This window comes from Panthera leo, chromosome D1 (genome assembly GCF_018350215.1).
Source record: "Panthera leo isolate Ple1 chromosome D1, P.leo_Ple1_pat1.1, whole genome shotgun sequence".
In the NCBI taxonomy this organism is placed as follows: Eukaryota; Metazoa; Chordata; class Mammalia; order Carnivora; family Felidae; genus Panthera; species Panthera leo.
Genome location: NC_056688.1, coordinates 60241413 through 60264011, shown reverse-complemented (window position 1 = coordinate 60264011; position 22599 = coordinate 60241413). Strand labels below are relative to the sequence as shown.

Sequence of the window (22599 nt, the reverse complement as noted above, 5' to 3'; positions counted from 1 at the left end):
TCAGGGGCAGTGTGTCCCTAATGTGGAAGCCTCTGTTGGATAAATCTCCTTGACAGAGGCAGGAATACTCCTCCCCATTATAGGTGCTTGAACTTGGTTCCTTTAAGTCAATCTACAAGGCCGAAGGAGGATCAAGGGCTGGAAACCAAAGAACAAACCCAGTATTCGGATAATATATACAGGGTGACTAAACGGCATAAATTTAAGCTGTCTATCATATTTAAGAAAATGTAAGTAGCTAAACTTCTGTCTCAGAAAATGGAGTATTCTTCTACTTGCCTACCCACCAAATTTGTCCTTACTGGAGAAAGTACTATGTTGAATGAATGTAAGAGTGGACTTCTGGTCTTCCAGATCTTAGAGGAAAAGCTCTTTTATGCCATTGAATAAAATGTCAGCTGTGCATTTTTCCTATACAGCCTTTATTATGTTAGAGGTATGTTCCCTCTAAAACCACCTTGAGGATTTTTTTTTTCTTTAGTGTTAAACTTTGTGAAATGCTTTTTCTGGTTAACATAGCAACTGTATATTAGGCTGTGATTTTTCATATTGATACAGAAGCTATCACCCCTGTGGTTTCTAGCTGGATCTTCTATAGACTTCTGTGACCCAAAGTTTGGAGACACCATAGCAATGTCTTGGGCTTTTAACATGGCCTTAGGTCTAATGTGGTAGTTGGCAACCACCTTAACACTTCTGGCGTCATAGTTCTGGCCTACAGTGGTGTAGAATGAGGTGCCAGTCTCAAAACTAATTTTGCAGGATCTTCCCATTGTATCTATTGGACTAGCACGTTCTTCTGGTAGATGGTTTCTGATGGATGTTAGCACTCTCTATAAAGATACTTCAGCTTACTCCCATATGCCCATCCACAGATCTCTACTTTATACCAACTTGTCCTCAGTTTTTCTCCTTCTAGGCCTGACCAGCAGTAAATCCATTTGCCACTTCTCATTAGTATATACACCTATGTATTTAAACCTCAAAGTGAAAACACTTTTTATATAAAATGGAGAACGAGGAGTACTGACAGAAGCTAAACCTGTTGGGAGGATGTACCCCTCTCCACTGTTGTTCAAGGTTACTCTTGCGTGGGATGATAGTGCAGCAGCCATCCAGCTCTTGTCCTGAAATACCAAGTAGATCTATGAATCACTTAGATATTTTCTTAGTGTTTATTTCCCATGCTCTGAAGTGTGTGTGTGTGTGTGTGTGTGTGTGTGTGTGTGTGTGTGTGTGTGTAACCCTAAGGCCTCCAACAAGTTACATTTCAAATGCTTAATAGCCATGTGTGGTTAGTGGCTACTAAACTGAATACCGAGTATAGAATACTTTCATCATCAAAGAATATTAGAGCACAGCTCCAGGTATCTCAGCTATATTATGGCAAAACTACAAATGTGCCCAGTGTTCATTTCAGGTGAATGCAAACTGTATCTGAGCTCCTGTCCTGTAGAAAAGCATCCACCAAATCAATGGTGGTGTGCCATGTACATGACCGTGTTAATGTGCTCTAGCAGAGAACACCTCTGGCAACACCACTTAGTTGGGGCTAGTACATGCATTTGGAGTATTCTCCAGGAGCTAGCTGTTTCAGGTGCCATACTATGCATTAAATGGGGATGTGATGGGGACTTCCACCTCCACAGACTTTAGGTTGCTTTTTTTTTTTTTTTTAATGTCCTGTTTATTTTTGAGAACACAAGCAGGGGAGGCTCAGAGGTGGGACAGAAGATCTGAAGCAAGTTCCTCACTTACAGCAGCAAATCCATGTGGGGCTCAAACTCAAAAACTGCAAGAATATGACCTGCTCAACTGACTGAGCCACCCAGGTGACCCCATGCTTTAGGTCATTTTAAAGCATCACTAAGTTCTTCCATCCCTTCAAGTACAAAGTATCTTCACTTACTGTCCTATTCAGAAAAAGAGGAAAGTTCCAAAGGCCTTGCTTCAGCCTTCTCTACTATACCTCTTGATTCCTAGGCCAAACTCATGAATAGATACGTATATCCATTCTGACTATACATTCAGGTAAGGTGAATGATCATAAGATGCATCCCAGAATCAGAGGACCCTCTGTAAACTGGCTATTGGCCAGGAATCCACTTGTTACCTAGTTCTCCTATGCTTCCCTGTCCTGACTGGGGGGCCATAATCTTTGGGTTTCTGGTTATGAGGGTTACTTAGGACTTGTGTCAAACATTCTCAAATAGTTCTCCTTTTTACAGTGGCAAGTATCTGAATAAATGGCTGTAGGTCCCTTTGGGAGAGAGAACTGGTAGAGTCATTACCATGCACTCTTCCTAAAAGTTCTGAATTTTTCCCTCCCGGGAGAGAAGACAATCAACTATGTTTCAAGTTTAAACACAGGGCAAAGGATTATGAATACTGATTAAGTAAACTGCCATTAACCTCCTGATCCTGATTCTTCTACAGATAGAGTAGCTCTGCTGTTGTCTTCATCCTAGCTTGATATGGAACACATTAATTAATAGAACACCTTTCACAAGTGCCTCCTATGTCAATCTATTACTTTTAGCAAGTATATCCTCCCAATACATCAGTAAGTCTTAATGATCAGACTGCTACCAGGGGCTGTGATTCACCTACAACAGGGATAAGGTTTCATTACCCGATGTTACCAAATGTTGCAATTCTGACATGTTACCTTTTTAGTATATATTTCCTTGAACCTCTCCAAGTACCAAATGTTAGTGTTGTGTAGAATATTTAAGGAGTGTTGCATGGAGGGAAGTGAAAAGTTGACAGGGACAAAAAGCTAGGATGAAAATCGAACTGTAGCTTTGACCAACTCCTCCAGGAGCTGTTTCTAGAGTGACCTTTCAGTTTTGTCCTAAATTGGACCACATTGACCACGGTGTTTCCCCGCCCCCTGCTTAGTCATTGGGTTGCCCTAAAAGATGTGGCTTTCAAGTTTGAGACTGATAATCTTGTCCATCCTCTTTTGGTTTGCAATTCTTCTTGGTAGTTCTTTTTATAAGTCCTCTGTATATATCAGGAGTCTTCCCATCTGTAACCTCCCAATTTAAGGCACTTTCTGCTAATTTAGTCAAACGTCCTAACTTCCTTGAAGTAATCTTTGTTTTTAAAACTTCATCTATCCTAAGACCTAAAACTTAATCATATATCATTACCAAGAATTAAAGTTACTTTCACATCTAAGTCCTTAATAAACCTGGAGTTTATTTTTGTATATGGAATAAGGTAGGCATCCAATTATCTTCCATCTGATTTTTTTTTTTTTTTCCAGCTAGACTTAACTTACTGAAAGGCCTGTTTCATTATCTTTAATGAGTTAAGAGACTGCTTACAAAGAACTGATTGTCTTATTTACTGAGTCTGCTGGTCTGTGAGATTATACCTGGACTTAAGGGTCTGGGACCCAGGTCTTGGGCCTGTGTAACTGAAGTAACAAGACTTCCATAGGAAACCAGTGCCATGATCTATACCAAGGCAGAATAGAACACTTTTAGCATCATCCTTAACCCTTCACACTGCTATAGGGATGAGAGGTCTGAGAAGCTGCAGTTGGGGGAACTTCCCAGGGAGACTGAGGATGGTGAGCTGCTGTTTCCTGTCCCATATACATCTATAAAGTCAATCTTATGCCAGGTAAAATCTGTTTCTGTCTTGAGCGTACTAATCCAAATGTGGGACCACTTCTAGAAGTGGTTGATCTGTTCTAATCTGCTTCTGGTGGACTTTAAATTAGCGGGTTGTTTGCCTTCTGGAACAGTTGTTTCTCAAACACTTTCTGGCCTGTGAGTTGACTTCTCTAGAAGTATTGACTATTAGACAATGCAAATGGCACTGCAGATTCCCAGCACCAATGAGCAGGTATACTAATCCTAAAACAAAGAGCCCACGGCACCAAATATAGATAGTAAATCTTTCCCCTCCTCCCCAAAATTAAAACTTCATGTTCTCTATGGAAAGGGTTTAAAAGGAGAAATCTCCTGGGTAACTTGTCAGTTTTGAGAATGTCTGAGGGTGGGGATGCTGTTAAAGTTAATTGTGCCCTACCTATTTCTCCATGAAGCCACCTACACAGAGCTCTTCTGCAGCTGTGACTTGACTTTTAAGGACAAAGGAGTCCACACAAGTGTTAACTAGGCACTGATTATTCCAAGGCAATGCAGGGGAGGAACAAGACCCAAGCTCTTATAGTCCATTATCTATTGCATTGTCTCATAGTAGTTCTTGGGTGTCTGTCTTTTGTCTCGGGCCAATGCTACTACCCCCACAAACTTTCCAGTCCCTTCCCATTCCAACCTTCCCCAGGGTGTGAATTTCTATTATAGTTTCCTATATAGGGTACCTTTTGAGACTGATCTTGGGGAAGGAAGGCAGCAGTTATACTTGTCAACCATCTTAATCTCAGAGAACCATAGGTCTCCCACCCAAAAAGACTATTAAAGATGCTCAGGGCTCAATCTTTAATAGTTTTCATGATTATCCTTGTGATTCTAATAGGCCTGCCTAGGACTTTATGTTGGAGGTACTTGGGTGTGATACTGTATTACAGAACTTCGAAAATATTTTCACTTGTGTATACATCTACTTACAACCACCCTAAAACCTTAACACAAATCCTTCAATACCACTCCATGGATAGAGGTATAGCCTGAATAAGAAGCCATTTTTATTGTATATGAAACAGAAGTCCCACCACTTGTCACAAGGGATGGGTAAAAAAAAAAAAAAAAAAAAAGGATTTAATATTAATCCTTTGTTTGGGGCTGAGACTGTCCCTTCAGGTAAAAAGTCCAAGAGTGGACTTACAAGAAAGCTTGAGGGGAGGACAGCCTGAGGGAACAGATAGAGAATGGGACCTCCACATAAGAGATACTAACAACTGAAGCAGTCCACACAATCAGCATTCAGCCAAGTGGCTGAAGCTTCTCCAGAAATATTTTGCTGCTTACTCTAAGAACCCAGAGATGTTCAGAAGTCTTGTTCTTACAAGGCCAAGTGGTTGGTAATGTATCCCTTATATTCTCATGAGTCCAAGAATTGGGAGAGAGAAGTAGCTTAGAATGGAAACCTAAAAAGACTCTCTACCCATAACCAGACTCAACATAAAAACAAACTGCTGGGAGAACCTGGGTCGCTGTCTGTTAAGCGTCCGACTTCGGCTCAGGTCATGATCTCAGTTTGTGAGTTCGAGCCCCACATCTGGCTCTGTGCTGGAAGCTCAGAACCTGGAGCCTACTTCAGGTTCTGTGTCTCCCTCTCTCTCTGCCCCTTCCCTGCTCGCTCGTGCTTGCTCTCGCTCTCTCTTTCTCAAAAATACTAAAAAAAACTGCTAAAGAGAAAAATTGAGGAAACCGGGTTGTAACAACATCAGTCTATTAGTCTAGATCAGTCTTCAGCTATTATAGTCTCCCTTCCCATAAAGCCTCATCGTGAGTGCCTATGGTAACATCAAGGGAGCAGCTCTACCTTTACACTACACTTTGAACTCAATTGCTATAGGACACTTCTGATGCTAGGTCTTTCAGATTTATATTGGTACTACAATTTCCCCCCATGAATTCTGTTCTAGGGTAAGGAAGACTTGCTGAGCTGTGTGCTGAGGATTGTAATGGCTACGTGGCTTTCATTCTTTAAACATCTGAGAAGTCTTCGGAAAGTCCATCTTCATAAAAGTCCTCATGTCCATAAGCGGTATTACCCCTTCTGACAGGACTGACTTGTGAACATGAACTGAACATTTTTCAGCGGCACTCCCCGTAATTGTGTTAGAATAGGCTCTCTGAAGAGCAGATGTCAAGAAGGAATTAAACGTGTCAGAGATTCGTTCAGTGGGAAATGCCCATGAAGGAAGATACAAAGGAATCCTGAGGCTGGAAGAACTATAAGCTTACAATGCAGGTCTGATCTCTGTGCAGGAGGGAGGTAAGAAGGGAAGGAAGGTCTTAGACTTCAGTGCATTTCTAAAAGTTTTGACAAGGCCACAAGGAATACTTAAGCCAAAGGGCACCCATAAGGAAAGTCCACTGTCTCACAAGAATAAGTCTGCATTATTAGTGCTATGTTCATTCACTGGTTGGAAGCCACCCCACAGGAAGTGGAACCCAGGCAGGGCCGTGGACTTGAGCAGTGTGATAGAAGCTGTTTAGTCACATATGCTTCCTGCAATCAGATCTGAGGAGCATATTTTCATGGTCACCACAATTTATTGCATGGTACAGGTGTCCTTCATATTTTGGGAGCAGCAACCCCATAGTTCCCATGGGCCTCTTTTGCTGTGGGTAAACTAGAAGAGGAAGGCCAGTAGAACTACAACCCCAGTCTGAAACTCCTATCAGAACCACAATTGTTAACTCTTTTCCTTCCACTGTCTATTTGGAATTCCTCTCACCCTCAAGAAATCTTGAATCTTGAGGAATCTTATAGCTATAACCACTTTAAATCTTGGTGGCCTACCTGATGAAGCAACCCAATTCTTCATTCCTGAGGAGGTTGAACCCTTGGTAATCATACTCCTATTTGGGGATTGTTTCACATGTACACTTATGCTTATAATGGGGCATGGGCACTAGAAAATGCCTAAATAGATCATCTTGCTTCTCATTTACAAACTCCCCCATATCCATTGTGTAAAAGCAACTGCCTCTTCAATTAAGTCAGTTACTCCTGCCAGGATAGTAACTCTTACCTGTTGGTCCCTAAGCACTGGAGTCCTAAGTAGCCTGAAGGCAGCTATAATTTGTAGTTCAACAGAACCCTTGCTGTATCCTTTGAGGATCAGGACTTCCAACCATTCAGAGACCCTATTTCCTGGGATAGGAAGCAAAAGTCCCCTAGTGGATGATTGAGACTGTAACGTATTCCTGATTCTACCTCTTTGTCCCTGGACTCCTGTATCCTATTGGGGACCAAGCACCAGATAGAGATCTAATTTAATGCAAATACAGCATCCTAAAGGATGGCCACTTTTTTGTGTGGAGTGCTGCCTCTGAGCTGCCTTTTCAGCTGTGTTTTTAGAAGACTGCCCCAGAATTGAGTCTAACTGCTTCTGGTTAGTGAAGTAATGTTAATGCTTCCAGTGAATCCCATAGTCATGATCCCTATGCTGCATATCCTATGGTGAAGAATGTCTACTCTTCTGTTACTGTGTAATGTGGGATCTCTTTCCCATAAGTCATTCAGGAAGCCTTCAAAGTAGTGCTGGCTGAGGCTTTCGTAGACAAGAAAGGAAAATCCACACCCAGGATAAGTACATATCACTGGCAGTACAAACCTTCAAAGTAGCTGACTTGCCAAGGGGCCTCCTTGAATAATAGTATTATGTCTGGGTTTCAGCATTGAACTCCGTGCTCAGTAGGAATCTACTTGGTTGAGCCCACACAGTCTCCTTTGCTGTCACTGCTGCTACTCTAATAACCCATCACACCAGTTCTGAGATGACCACTGAATGTCAACCAGCAGAATTGCCTCAGTGGCTTAGTTCAGAGCCTTTTCTGGTGTACGCTTTACACAGATACAAAACTCCTCAACTTGAACCCAACCCCCATCCTTCTCTCAGACCTCTTTACCTTAAATCTCCTGTCTCTTACTTTGTAGGCCCCTGCCCAAGGACTTAGAGATGACTCTTGGACCACTTTACTTTTCACAGAGCATGAATGACCAGTTGTACCACGTGAAATTCTGCCAACTAGGAAACTTTGATTCTCCACTCTTTCAAAGTCTCAAGGCCACCTCTGTATGTAACTATAATGCATCTGCCATCCATTTTAGGTCCTGCCTTCCCAACCCATAAAACATAAACCAGTCTCTGGCTTTTTCTTCCTGTTGGTGTAACAGACTGCTTCATGTGGCCATTGATGTGATCTGCAGGAGAAGAACTACTGCAAATGCTCTGGATGACCTGACTCTGGAATTCCTGCTCATGCTTCTGCCCTCTGATCTTCCTAGATTTGATCGTGGATGAACCATTTCCATCTCTCACTGCTGCTGGACCTGTCTAATTTTGACTTAGGTCTGATACATCCAACTCCTAATGGGCAGTTCTGGATGCGTGATCACTTGTTGTCCCGTAGTCAAATGTTCTGTCTCTACCAGGGTCTAACAAAATGCCAGGAGTTACCAAGTTACACAGTTTTCTGCTGTAAGTGACACAGCCTAACTTAAATACTAGGGCATGTGTAATAACAATTCCATAAGCTACATGCTGTTTCTTTCCCCATTACTGATACCTCTAACACTTGAGTGTACTAGTTCCTATGGCCTATGTGGCAGTGATGTTTGGCACCACAGCCTGAACCTGCAATAGAGCCTTTTCCTGCTCTGGGCCCACTCAAAGCTGGAAGCCTTCCATGTCCTCTGGTACAGAATTCCTAAGTGAGGAATACATTATCTCCAGAATCAAATGTAGCCTACCATGCATTGTTTTCTCCTTGTATAGAATTTGCAAGATGATCTTCACTTTAGAAGCATTTCTTTACCATTGGACCCCTGGAAACCTTCACTGAAATGCTAGGCTACTGACTACTCTCAGTATTTGTCTCTTCCTCTGGAACATATGTGTCTAAGGCTTTCACAGTCCACTTCTTGTGTATTTTGCCCAATCAACCTGTCACTGGTAGATTATTGCGATATTCTGTGGGAGGTCTAGTCCTTTTAGGATTATATTACGGTATAAAGAGTTAACATGGGCGCCTGGGTGGCTTGGTTGGTTAAGCATCCGACTTCGGCTCAGGTCATGATCTCACGGTCCGTGAGTTCGAGCCCCACGTCGGGCTCTGTGCTGACAGCTCAGAGCCTGGAGCCTGTTTCAGATTCTGTGTCTCCCTCTCTCTGCCCCTCCCCTGTTCATGCTCTGTCTCTCTCTGTCTCAAAATAAACGTTAAAAAAAATTTAAAAAAAAAAAAAAAAAGAGTTAACATGCCACTGAGGGAAGCTGAGTACTATTGCCTATCCCATGTGAATGGAAACTTCTCAGTCCTCTTGAAACTGGAATAAACATCACATCTGCCCGGTTGCTAAATTCTCTATCATGGACCTGAGTAGCATTTTTTAACTTTGGAGAGAAATTTTGGAGACTTCTATCTGGCCTTCCCCACTGTGCTATCTCTTCCCTCACAGACCAGGTATGCCATATGGTAGTTATTCCAATTCTAATAGTTGTAACCAGTCACTAAGTGGCTGAAGAAGTGACCACTGGGTAAGTTCATGAAATCAGGACATACTGAGAACTGGACTTTCTCTAAGACCCCTTACTGACTGGATTCTACTACCTAGAGCAGAGCCCCAACTCCAGTAGAGGGACCATGATTGTTCTTTCAGTTTATCAGTATCAGTCTTCAATGTCTAGGTATTCTCTTCCTAGTGTAAAATTGCCTAAATGACCATAGTTCTCTTTAGAGAAGAGTTCAGGGAATCATGGTATAGAACTGAGGTTTTTTGAGTCCTTCCCCTTAGGGATCCAGGTACCTCTTGGGTTAATGAGTCCTAGATCTTGAAAATTAGTACAGGTCTGGAAACTGAGCAAGAGATTGACTATTGCAATGACCATCCCTAGTCTTATATCCATTGTACTTTGTCTTTCTAGATGGTAAGCCAGAGCCTTGCTGACTACCCACCTGTTTCAGCCTTTGGGGCCCAAAACACTAAAACAGCTCCACAATCCCCTGGAGCCAAGCCCCTTTGACTTTACCAGTTCTTAAAGTAATTTCAGCCTTCTGACTTGTGGTCAAATGCTTCCATTTGGTCTCAATTTCTCCATTATCCCCACTGATCTTCATGAGCCCACAACTAGAACTACCTTTGCTGTCATCAGACCTGGTGAGAGCCACCATTGAACTTCTCAGTGGTACTGGTGCCTGTATCACCAGTTATGATGGTTTTGGATGTTGTGTCTTGTGTTCAACTGAACATAACTTTCTGATGGGTCTTCTGTCATTACATAACAATCTGTTACAATATGATTACCTGCATCTTTATTTTGACCTTCTTTCAGGACAACCTAAGCATTTTCACTTTGCTTATCATTAGCCATTGTTTTCAGGCTTAAAGGAGCCACTCTAACAGGGAGTTTGCACAATCTCCTAGGGTGTTCGCAAGGGTAATAAATCCCACATGCCAAGAAAGTGCCTCCAGGTTGAATTTTTCATCTAGTCTTAATTTTACATATTTACATCCTATTGCTCCTGATCAAATACTCCCCAAACCATTCCCACAGGTACTCATGTCAGTATGTGCTAGCTAATTCTGAGAACTTGGGCCCTGTCTACCCGAGAAAGGGAGGTTATACTGCACTTTAACCCTGGTTATCAGCACAGTAGACAGGAAGAGAAGTGAGGATGGCTCTGGAGAGGAACACCTGTTGCCTCACAGAAGCCATCCCTTACTAAGGAAATGTGGGTCACCTCAAAGTCCAAGCATTTGAAGTAGCTACAGGGCCACTATACCCAAAGGTTGGCATCCAGAGGTTCCCATGCCATGTTTTAGTGTCCCAGGTTTTCCAAAATAGAACCCTGACCTTCTCTGGCTGAGCATTCAAACACTGAGTGCTCTATGCCTCTAACAATGGTCTTTGGCCTATCACTTAGCTGTATCATTGCAGCAGATAATATTTTTGTAAGTTAGATGCTCGGGCTCTCACGCATAACCATTAACTGCTCGTTAATAGCTCTCAATCTTACCATCCTTCTGCAAGGCATCAGTGTAATTTAGAAAAACAAATTCCATGACTTTATAGACTGTACCCTCCCCCACATTTCTCAAATGTTTGTATCCTTACATTTGCAACAGTGTTTCCCCCCTACTGGGATATCTTCTTAATTCCCCACTAGTGAAATCTTTAGCAATTGAGTCACCATCTTGTGTGAAGGACTACCTATGCCCTACCCACTAAGTAAGGTGGCATCATCCTCCTCTGCCAGGGAGTTAGCAAGCCAGATGCCCACTTTACATTCTGCTTGCTCTGACCACTCTTGGTCCTCTAAGAAGCAGACCACAAAATGGGATTAGACTTACTGGAAGCTATGCCTATGAGAGAAATGCAGAGGGAGCTAGATGCTGGGCAAGCTATCTGCTCACAATGCCAGTCTGACCTCTGTAAAGTATTGAAAGAGGTTAAGGAAGGAAAGGTCTCAGACTTCATTGGCCTTGCCGAAGCTTTTAGAAGTACAGTGAGGAGTCCCATAGCCATAGTTACCTGTCACAAGTATTCTGTCCTGCAGGAATGGGCCTACCCTCCATCCCTAAAATGCCTAGTTATTGGCTAGGAGCTGCTTGTGGGAAATGTGACCTCAGTGGAACATGGTGATGGATTTTTAGATGGCAGCAGCTAAGGCTGACAGTCAACCACACTCATACCACAGGAGATGGGGGAGGCATATTTGAAGGTTGCCACAACAATCTCCATGCTTTGTTGTATGCTCTATAAAACCCCTTAGTCTTTTCTGCTTAGGTAGCAAACCGAATGCCTCTTGGCTACATCCAGGTTTCACAATACTAAAATACATAAGAGTTGAGGGATTGATATTCCATAGCTAATCTGCTAAAAGCAAATTCATGTGCTAGGCTGAACTCCAAATGAAGAGTGCCATAAATTGGGTTCAAGTTTATACCTAAGTCCCTTGAGCATATTCTCCCTCAGAAAATATAAATGCTATGCACTAAAGGAGAATAACAAGGTTTCTAACCTCTCTCCAATTATTTTTAAATTTTTTTTTAATGTTTATTTATTTTTGAGACAGAGAGAGACAGAGCATGAACGGGGGAGGGTCAGAGAGAGAGAGGAGACACAGAATCGGAAGCAGGCTCCAAGATCTGAGCTGTCAGCACAGAGCCTGACGCGGGGCTTGAACTCACGGACCGTGAGATCATGACCTGAGCCGAAGTCGGAAGCTTAACCGACTGAGCCACCCAGGCGCCCCACCTCTCTCCAATTTTTAACCTGGTAGTTAAATGCTAAAGCTTCAGACCTTTTCTCCAGGCCATGTCCTTGTCCTTGCCTTTTCCCACACTCCTCCACAAAGAGGGCCCTGAGATCCGGTGAACACATACTTGACATTAATTCCAAACCCCTTCCCTTGGTCCCCAACCATGGTGGGGGTAAGCAAAACAGGACTTTGCTTATGATTGTTTTTCCCTTTATATGAAGACTATTTGACTCTTCCCAAACTCAGACCTAAGGTTCAGGAAAGCTGAACCATGATGTAACGATGGGATAGAATAGGCTAAAAGTTAGAGATTTCAGGGAAATGTGAATATAATCAGAACCCTAAATGAACACATTCTAGATATCCCAATAGTCAGAATCAGAAGTCACTTATTCTGGTTGTTGTATAGTGATCTTTCATTTGCACTTGACTACTTCCCTTCATACTAAGGTCTGTGATCATTTGTTGTATACCTAAAGCTCAATAGACTCAACATCTTCCTGCCTGGTTATAGTTAAGGGTTTGTAATCCAACTTTGAGTTGCATCCAGTTCTACCCTTTGAAGGGAAACTGATCTGTGCATTCGTAGTTGGGACTGACTATAGTGTCAGCTGTGTAAGAGACATTAAATATGCAACCATTCAGACCTTGAGGAAAAAAGCTTTTCATCTTTTCCGCAGCTGAGTAAAATGAGGGTCATAAGGACTAGAGGCTTTGGAATTCTAAACCACTGAATTCCATGTGGCATCTGGCTGGCTCAGTTGAGTGTTGCACTTGATTTTTGGCTCAGGTCATAATATCAGGGTCATGGGATCAGGCCTAGATCCCCCTGTTGGCTCAGCACTAAGTATGGAGCCAGCTTGAGATTCTCTCCCCCTCCCTCTGCCCCTCATGCTCACTCATGAACACTCACTCTCTCTCAAATTTTTAACTGCTGAATTCTTTTTTTTTACCTCCTATAAACTGAGTCACCTTGGGCAATTCTTCTGTCACTTCTGGGAATATCCATTTCTCATGTGCAAAGCAGGGACAGTAACTGCCTACAAACTGTGGTTAAGAATCACATTAGTAACTTTCAACAGCAGCTACTTAACTAGCAAAGTGTTTTATAGTCCTTTTCTAGATATTGAATTAATACTTAATCTGGAAGGTAAAGTCAATGTTCCTAGAAATGCTAGAACTCCTAACTTCACCTTATTTTGTGATCAATTCAAAAAGACCATATGTAGTGAGGGATCCTACAGATGTACCCAGGGAGAGCTACTGCAAGGAGTAGAGGTTCTCCTCTTCATGGAGCCCTCACACACTTCAGGCTACTTGACAGGAATGGGTCTGCAGGAGAAGTACGAAGGTCATGTTGAAACCTGATAATCTTGTCCACTGCCCTTCATTAAGCTGATCTTTTTTTAACAGGCCATATTCTTCTAGAACACTCCATGCTTTCTTAGTACAAGCAATTTTAGCATCTTGGCTTAAAGGTTTAAATCAAAATTGCTTTTCCTGTTGTTAAGTCCACATGAATGAAACGACTCCATTTTTTTTTTTTTTTTTTTTTTTTTTTTTTAGAATTGAAGCAGGCACAGAAAAAAGAACCTATTATATAACATTCTAAACTCCAAAGCATTGGATCTAGGCATCTTAGAAGCTCTGCATGCAACTGATAAAGCAAAGGTATTCTATCCTATTTCCAATGTGTAAAATGTGAACAGTACTAACTACCTCACAAGTTAGTGTTCATTCAGCACTTAATTCTTATAAATATCCTAACTATTTGTATTACTGAGGTCATCATAATTTCACCTTTACAGCTCAAATACCCTTTAGTCATTAAAATAAACATAAATAGAACTTAAAGCTCTACATTAACATTCCTTTGGAATCACAAAAACTGGAGAACACTGGGCCTAACCTCTCAGACGGCTTGAAGCTCCCATTTGGCAAGCTGCCCACCATATTTAAATACCTTCTCCATATGTTTGAGAGGGAAGGAAGTAATGGTCACTTGAACTTAGTTTCTGTCTTCAGCATTTGGAGAAGCCGCTCCCGGATCTGCTTGGTGCGGACAGCGTAAACAATGGGATTAAGGATTGGAGGAATGAGGAGGTAGAAGTTAGCCAGTAGAGTGTGGACTGGAGGAGGTACCTGGTGACCAAATCGGTGAATGAGAGAAGAAACCACAATAGGAACATAAAAGATCAGAATGGCACAGATGTGAGAACCACATGTCCCCAGGGTTTTAAGTCGGGCTTCAGGTGTGGCTAGCCCCATCACAGCCCGGAAAATCATCACATAAGAGACAGAAATAGCCATGGAATCCAAGATTAGGACCAAAAAACCAATGCTTAGCCCATAGACATTGTTGACCCTGCTGTCACCACATGCCAAGGTGACCACAGCCATGTGCTCACAGTAAGAGTGTGAGATGACACGAGCCTTGTAAAGGGGCAGCCGTAGGCGGATCATCAAAGGCAGAGGTCCGATGTAGAGTACCCCCCGAAAGAGGGCAGCCAGCCCCAACCGTCCCACCATAGCATGAGTGAGCACTGTGGTATGATGTAGCGGGTTGCAAATGGCTATGTAGCGGTCCAAAGCCATGGCAAGGAAGATGCCTGACTCAACTGTGGCAAAGCAGTGGATGAGGAACATTTGGGCCAAGCAGGCATCCAGGCCAATATCACCAGCACCAAACCAGAAGATTCCCAGCAGTTTGGGCATAGTAGAAGTGGATAGAACCAGGTCAACAACCGCCAACATACACAGGAAGAAGTACATGGGCTGGTGCAGGCTATTCTCCACCTTTACCACAGCCAGAATGGTGATGTTCCCCACCACAGCAACCAGGTACATGGAGCCAAAGGGGATGGAAAGCCAGAGATGCAGGGACTCCAGCCCTGGGATGCCGGCAAGCTGGAAGGAGCTGGGTACTGAGCAGGAATTTTGAAAAGTGAGCATGATTCATAAATGAACCTTCTCACTCATGCCCCAAAATGCCATAGAAACTTTTTCTAGAAATATTTTATTAAATCCTATAATGAAGAATAGAATCATTGGTAAGATGCTATAAACTTCTTAAAAGAAATCATGGAACAATATCATAGTGTAAGTGTCATATTATTACGGTCACAAAATTTTACCTGACAAAAATTTGCCAAGCACAAGCCAAACACATATTTGAATGTAAGAGTATCTCTGTATAATAGGACTCCCAAGGAGCAATGTTCTTGCATCAGTCATTGAAATGACCTAAGGCAGACCAGTACCTATTTAGTCCTTTAAAGGTAAACTATACGGTATCTCTCAGTATTCTATTAGGTCTCAAAATGAGAGCTTCTTGAAAAGACACATTGATAGACCCCCAGGACTGTCTAGGCTCTGTGGTAAATCAAAGGTTAAGCTTGAGGCCAACACTTGCTATTGGATGATCTGAAACCTTTAATCTACAGGCCAAAAATCACTAAGACATGGACCAGTGAAGAAAAGGGACCTTGAAGGATAGAAACAAAGCAATTCCTAAAAAGCAAAAGCTGATGAATGTAACTCGGTTTGTCTGCTGAGAGGCAGATCCTTGCAAGGGCCCTCTCCTTTTATGGAGGCTAAATAGAGGATTAGGCTCCAGAAGCAGAGCATTCTCCCCATTAGGGAAGAAGACCCATTCAGCTCTGAGTGGCATGAAGCCTAGAGGACAAGTATTTGGCCAAAGAAGAAATGCCCTACCTGGAGTTCAGGACAACTGGCTAAAGGGATATTTGTATTTTGAGAAAAGACCTAGAAGCAATTTTGTGTGGGTTTTTCCTCAGGGTCTAAAGGATTATACCAGAATGTTTCCTATCTATACTAGAGGAATGTCAAGGAAGGAGAAAAACATATAAGCTTTGTCTTCTACATCTTGAACCTTGTTGGGTTGACTATAGCAGATAGTTAATAGTCTGGGCTTTGGAATTTTCCAGATCTGGTTTCAGATCCTGGCAGTAGGAGCTGAGGCAAGTTACTTTATCGTATCGGTTATATAATTGACTTCAACTGACAACAAACTTAAACACTTGTAGCCTAGAGGAGGCATGAGGATTAAACAAGAATGCAATGTCTGACACATTAACAGTAAGCATTAGTTCTTCGCAGTTGAGAATATTGGATATACTTTTGGTCTTGAAATATTAAAGTTCAAAAAACCTTGGAATGCCTCTCTAGGGAGCCACGGTACTGGGAGGATGACCACCATAGTAGTGACTTGATCCCACAGAATTCCTCTTGATGAGCTGGGTTTCCTCTCCATCTCAAGGTTCTCCTCTATCACTACAAATGGGAACAGTGTTGGCAGTAGCAGTAAAAAGGCTGAATCATTGAGGCTGGGGGAAAAAAAAAGAGCATAGGAACCAGCCTGTGATTGAAGTGACCAGGTGAAGTCAAGCAAGGGGAGCCTGTCTTGGTTTTTTCACCCTGTGTGCTGGTTATTTTCCATTTGTCCCTCTGAAGCCCTGTCCCAGGTCCCTATAAGCTGGTGTTTATAGGGCTGCATTACCCGGATTCCCTTCTCTTCTGTTTTCTAGAGGAGTTCAGCCAATATGAGACACCAATAAGAGGTAAGAAAAGGAGACTGGAGATCAGGAACATGTTCTCCAGTTCCCTTCCTGCCACGCACATATGGCCTTGCCATGGTTTTCTACCAAAGGCAACAGCTCCAAAAAGTGACCCCTCCTGTTTTCTGGCAACAGCATCTTCCCTTATGTGGTCAGGCCTGAGTTAGATAATAATGTGCAAGGTTGGTTCTGGTGCTTTACCATCCCCTTGTCAGTTTCCTTAACCCTTTCCAGGCCTCTGTAGATAATCCCTTCAACTGCCGCTTTCACCAGGCCACTGGTTTGGATGGGTCACACCAGATCCCAATGTACAATCTTCACTCAGTACTGTCTTTCAGAAGTTGTCTTCTTCCTTAGTAGGACATGTAATCTGAAAGTTGACAACTTTACAGAACTAGTTCTACAGGCAAATGAATGGCATTCAGGGCTAAATGACCTTTACCAGGACTTCTAGACTTAAGAGGGGACTTGTCTACTTCACCCTTGCATCTAATCAACTGGCTTTAATAACCTGATACTACACTAAGCAAAGGTGTAATCACATAGGGAATCTTTATTCCAGAAAAGGAAGAATCCTTGAATGGAAAAATCAACAGGACTTGGCAAGCGAATTTGTTTTCTATCCCCATGCTCCTCCTCCCTCAGCAGTTACCCTCCTATTTTAGTGAAGAGGTGTCAGCAGTCTTTTTTTTTTTTTTTGTTCTTTTGATGCCATTTGAGTCTCCTCAATACTGCCTCACAACCTGGGGAATCGTTTCCTTCAGAGTTTGGGCAGAGAAGTCCTGTTGTGGGAAGATCTCACAGCCCAAGTTACATACAAAGCTAAGTATAAGTAGGGACTTCTAGACATCAGAAGTGATTTCTCTTGAAATCCAGCACACGTGTACTACATCAGACTTACTAGAGCCAAGCCAAATGTCTTCAATCCCCTGGAATGGCCTCAAGCCCTGAAGAAGGCAGATTTTATTTGTATCCTTTCTCTTTCCTCCCCTATACCTGACAACATACAGAGCTCTTTTTCCCAATGACCATTTCCTCTCCATGTTTTCCTCTTCCTATTCATCTCCAGAAACACCTCATAAAACTGAAAAGGGTACCCATGACTGGAGAGATGCACTTCCGTTGTTAAATGGGATTGGGCTGAGTCTTGGTTAACTTTGCTGACTGCCCCATTCCCATCCTTTCCCTAAGATCCTAACATTCCTTAACATATGTCTCCCTAGTCAAACAGCCTTCACACTTCAAACACAATAGAAGGGGAGGCTACTGAAGCTCCTGCTCAGAGTTGCCATGAGGATATAAGGAGTCAGGCCAACCTGCCACCTGAGCTCTATCCAAATACATCTGCCAACACCAACCAGATTTTTTACCATTCTTGACCCTACCCACTACCTTCCAACAAGGCTGAAATTTTTTTCTACTTCTAACTATATCATGTTCTTTTGCCTCTAAGAATTACCCATGTTCTTGGTGTTGGGATGGCATTCCTCTTCACCTAGCCAATCCTTACATATGCACCTTTCCATAACTTAGATGTCACCTTAAATCGCTCCAACCCTGTCTGTGCTCAGTGCCTGTCTTTGTACTATACACACACAGTGCTCTGCATTGCCGATTTACATGGATGATGCCTCAAACAATCTAAGTTTCATAAGAATAAGGAGCATTCCTATCTTCTCCAGTATAATCCCTGGGGTAACACAATGCCTAGCTATGTTGAATGAGAATAACCTATTGCGTATTGAAAACATTGGCAGGTTTCTTGGAGTGTTTTGGATTGCCATTAGCAATCTAGAGGGCCTCTTCAGACTCCTTGAATCTGTAAGGAAGCATGAGCTCTGTATGGATTCCACACTTCAAGTCTCCTCCCAAGAGAATTCCTTCCCTCTGAGTCTTGTCTTGGAGACTTACACAGGAGCACAGTCAGAAGTAGAATGCCCAAGGGTCCCAAGTCTGTTCATCCTAATAGTCTTGGAACCCCTCCTGATGACCTCTGTTCCTTTTCTAGATTCCCCTTTTATACAATGCTCTTACCTCTGCTGGGTAGTGTCAGCAAGAGCCTAGGGCTCTGCAAATGCCACTGAGGCCTGGTACTTATAAGCATTCTGTTCAGGGGTTGAGGGAATTCTATCTGGACTTGTTAACCTTCCCACTTCCCTTAGTAGAGAAGGAAAATAACAGACTTTGTCCCAGAAGAATGAACACAAAATCTAACCTTAAGCATAGCTATCCCTAGTATGTCAGGCTTGGTCCAGAGAGGTCTCAGGAGAACAGACAGACTCTCTAATTGAGTCATGATTACTTGGGTGTCCAAGTCCTGCTCTTGCTGGTTGTATCTGGCCTCCCTGGAGTCTGTAGCTATTCTAAGGGCACCAATAGAAATAGAAATCATAAAAGCTTTTATAGGAAAAGGATGAAGAATCTCCTTGTAATTAGAGTACAGCATGGCTGTAAATATCTAATGAAGTTTTGATATTCTGAAAGTATTTGGAGGTGATAATAGTGTCTCTAAACTTTAATACAAACCAAAAAATTAAAGACAAACCAATGGCTATTCCCTAAAAATTATATACTGTGGACTCCCCCCCCCCCCCCACTCTGGTTCACATTATTGAGGAATGGATCCCATGGACTTGGAGGTAGAACAGTGCATCTCCTTTATGTCTTTCTGAAACTAACCTTTCCAACCTAACATCCCATTCCCATTCCTCAGAAAGGAGAGAAGCCAAACTGAGAAAGTGGTTTATCTCTTGGTGTTGCTTTTTGTTTGTTTTGGGTGTGGGGCACAGAGAGGGAGAGAGAATCCTAAGCCTGCTCTGAACTCTTAGGGCAGAACCCAATGTGGGGCTCAAACCCACAAACCTTGAGATCATGACCTGAACCCAAACCAAGAGTATGTTGCCCAACCAACTAAGCCACCCAGGCACACATCTTGGTGTATCTTAATGGGATGCTTATGTGTTGGTGGGTATCATGATTTAGGACTGTGGCAAGACATGGCCTTGGAAGCTCCAAAGTCTTGAGTTTGCAAGCTAGTTCAGTCATAATACCCACTGTGTGACCTTGAACAAGGTTTTTTTGTTTTTTTTCCTCAGTGTAAAGTAGGAATAATCATCTCTGGGTAGCTTTCATAATTGAGATACTGTATATGAAGAAGCTTGTAAGAAAACCTATCAGGCACTTAATAAACAGCATTGTTAGAACTACTATAATTTTTGTGTCTTTCAGAAGCATTAGCTCTCATCAGCCTGGGAGACCTCCTGTCTCCTTTAGACCAGGAACCAATATGGTCAGAACAGGGGTTAATGCAGTAGAATCAATACATGAAGGCTCTCATTTTTACTCCCCTTCCAGAGTATCTTACTTTCCAGCACCTCAGGAAAATCTGGGAACTCTAGAAGCTTGCTACCTCCTTCCCAACCTTAAGTTTATATTCTATGTAAAACTGCTTGTAGCTGCAGGGTAATTCCTTGCTTTTGTGCTTGTGCACATGTTATACCCTCTGCCAAGTAAAGTAGGAATGTCATCCCAGATATTAATCTATGTCTAGCTTTTGAAACTTGGTTCAGTAAATACCACATCCAATTGAACTCCTCCTTTAAATTTAGAATTTAGTAGGTTGGCTAGGATTCTTATACATACCTTGCGTGATACTTAGAAATTATAAATAGTCAATAAATCAGTGTATCAATTGAATCATGTTAAAGGTTATAAGGCCTCTTTAATAATTTGACTTTATGGACCAACTCAAGACCACCTTTTTCAACTGATAGAGAAGTATGCATATGAGCTGTGTAAAAGAACATTAAAGATACTAACGTTCCCCATAGGATATCTTAAATCTGTATTAAATGTGAGTCAGAAGTCTATTCAGCCTTGGAAGCAGAGATGAATCCGAAATAAACATGGTCCATACACATTCTAGCACTGTCCAGGAGAGGGCATCCTGGCCCAAGGATGAGAGACCATGACAGACCGCTCCACAACACAAAGGAAAACCTCAAGCTTGATGTTAAACATGTTAATCCTATGTTTGAATGTGTTGATTCAGTTTTGCCTTCATCCAATCAGCCCTGTCTTACAACATGGCTTCCCTTATAAGTCCATCAAATATAAGGAGGCTATTCTGGTCAGGCTAACCTATGGATACCAGGGACCCAAAATAAATTGAATATTGGATTTCTGGTTTATAACTCTTTTCAATGAGTTGTATTCTTGCTCTGAAATAAGCCATCCTTCATGTGAAATTCCTATAAAAGAACTCTTCAGTGTGTTAGGCCAACTGCTGAATTGGAGTAGGTGGGAATAAATATTTGAGTGACATGCATACATCTTCTCTGAAGTCTGAAGGCTGATTTTTTTTCTCATCCATAAATGGGAATACTGGTGCTCAACATAAAGAACTTTGAAAAAATCCTCCTAGCTTATAAGTGGCAGAGCCAGGATTTGGGATCTGGGATCAAATTTGAGCCCCTTCTCACTTCTGAGGGAAGTGGTATACAATAGTGGTTAAGATCATATACGTGAATCCACATCTGTCTAGTTAATTACCAGTACCAACACTTCCTAGACATGTGTCCTTGACCAAGTTATCCTTAAACCCGGGTTTTCCTTATCTTGGTCCCATCCTTGACCCCCCCCCCCACACACACACACACCCCTGAGTTTTCACATCTTCTGTGAATTTTATCACATCCTTTATCTTATCCTGCACCTCCCTCTATATCCCTCATTCCACCAATCAACTTTCTCTGAGCCTCAAACCATCAGATCCCTAGCATCCCTTTACCCACTCCCACACAGTACCATTGGTGATTTACTCTTTTCTGCATTTTCCAGGATGTGGGAGGTTTCTGTTAAAGCCTGAAGTAACTGTGGATGTACAACTGGATGAGAGAATCCCCTTCAGATCTACATCTTCATAGGCAGATTTGAAAATCTTAATTCAGGTGTCAGAATGATTTGACAAATGATGGGCTGTATTATACCAATAAACATAAAAAAGCTTCTCATTCTCAGTCATTAAATGAAATCCCTATCCCAGTATCAAGTACCGCCTCTTATCTTCTCCTCCCCTTACTACCTTGTGCTGCTATACTTTCGTTCCTCTGGCTATCATCTCCCAAATTCTTTTTCTCCTTTTCACCAAAACAACCTGAGGAGATGTGAGCTTCTATAATCCTCATTTCTCAGATGAAGAAACTGAGACACACAGAGGCTAACTAATTTGCCTGAAATTTACATAGGTAGTGTGTGAAAAACAAATTTGAATTCATATACCGTAGGTTCCAATTCTACATTTTTCATTGCTAGTTTGTCAGATGCTTTTTCTGCATCCATTGACTTCATGATTTTTCTTTTAGCCTGTTGACTTGATAAACTACAGCAATTCTTAAATGTTGAGTCAACCATGCATACTTAGAATAAATCTCAGTTGGTCACAGTATATATTATGTGTTGCCAGATTTGGTTTGCTAATATTTTGCAGAGGATTTTTCTATCTGTTTTTGAGATTCCCCAGTGAACCCATATGGACTGTGTGTCTTGTGTTAGAAAGTTACTGATTCATTTTCTTTATATTCATCTATTGTTCGAGTTTCAGAGATGATCTTTCATAGAATTGGTCTGTTTCATTAGATTGTCAAATGTATGAGTATAGTTCAAAATACTCCTCTACCGTGTAGGGGTCCGTGGTTATGGTCCCTCTTTCATTTCTGTTTAATAATTTGTATCTTTCCCCCCCCTTAACCTGGCTAGAGGTTTATCACTTCTACTGATCTTGTAAAAGAACCAGCTTTTGGTTTTGACTTTCTCCATTGACTTCCTGACTTCAATTTCATTGATGTCTGTTCTAATTTCTTTACTGCTTACTTGAGGCTTAAATCCCTTCATCTAGTTTTCCAAGATAGAAGTATAGGTCCTCTTTTAGATCTCATTTCTTCTAATATATATTCAAGGCTAAATTTTTTTCTAAGCACTGCTTTCACAGCATTCCACAAACTTTGAATATAAAACTTAGAATACAAAATACAAATCATTTTTATTGTAACTTCAAACTATTTAACTTAAGTCTTTGACCCATCTATTTAAAAAACATTTAACCTCAG

At 41.9% G+C, this 22599-nt stretch overlaps 2 protein-coding genes across 7 annotated transcripts in view; one reads left to right on the top strand and one right to left on the bottom strand.

Moving 5' to 3' along the window:
- Positions 1 to 22599, top strand: part of TRIM21 (tripartite motif containing 21) — a 146099-nt gene that overhangs the window by 10127 nt on the left and 113373 nt on the right. For 2 of the 6 annotated variants that reach the window (XM_042904673.1, XM_042904675.1), the window contains exon 2: positions 13482 to 13586. The exons of 2 other annotated variants lie outside the window; for them this stretch is intronic. In XM_042904673.1, the coding sequence (XP_042760607.1) occupies positions 13567 to 13586 (20 nt within the window). In that variant the 5' untranslated portion in view covers positions 13482 to 13566. Of the gene's footprint in view, positions 1 to 5566; positions 5920 to 13481; positions 13587 to 22599 lie in introns of all 6 variants that reach the window. 2 more of the 6 variants (XM_042904674.1, XM_042904677.1) reach the window with 2 other exon arrangements.
- Positions 13914 to 14867, bottom strand: LOC122199537 (olfactory receptor 52M1). The gene has a single exon (XM_042904681.1). It carries the CDS (start codon positions 14865 to 14867, stop codon positions 13914 to 13916), a length of 954 nt encoding a protein of 317 aa, XP_042760615.1.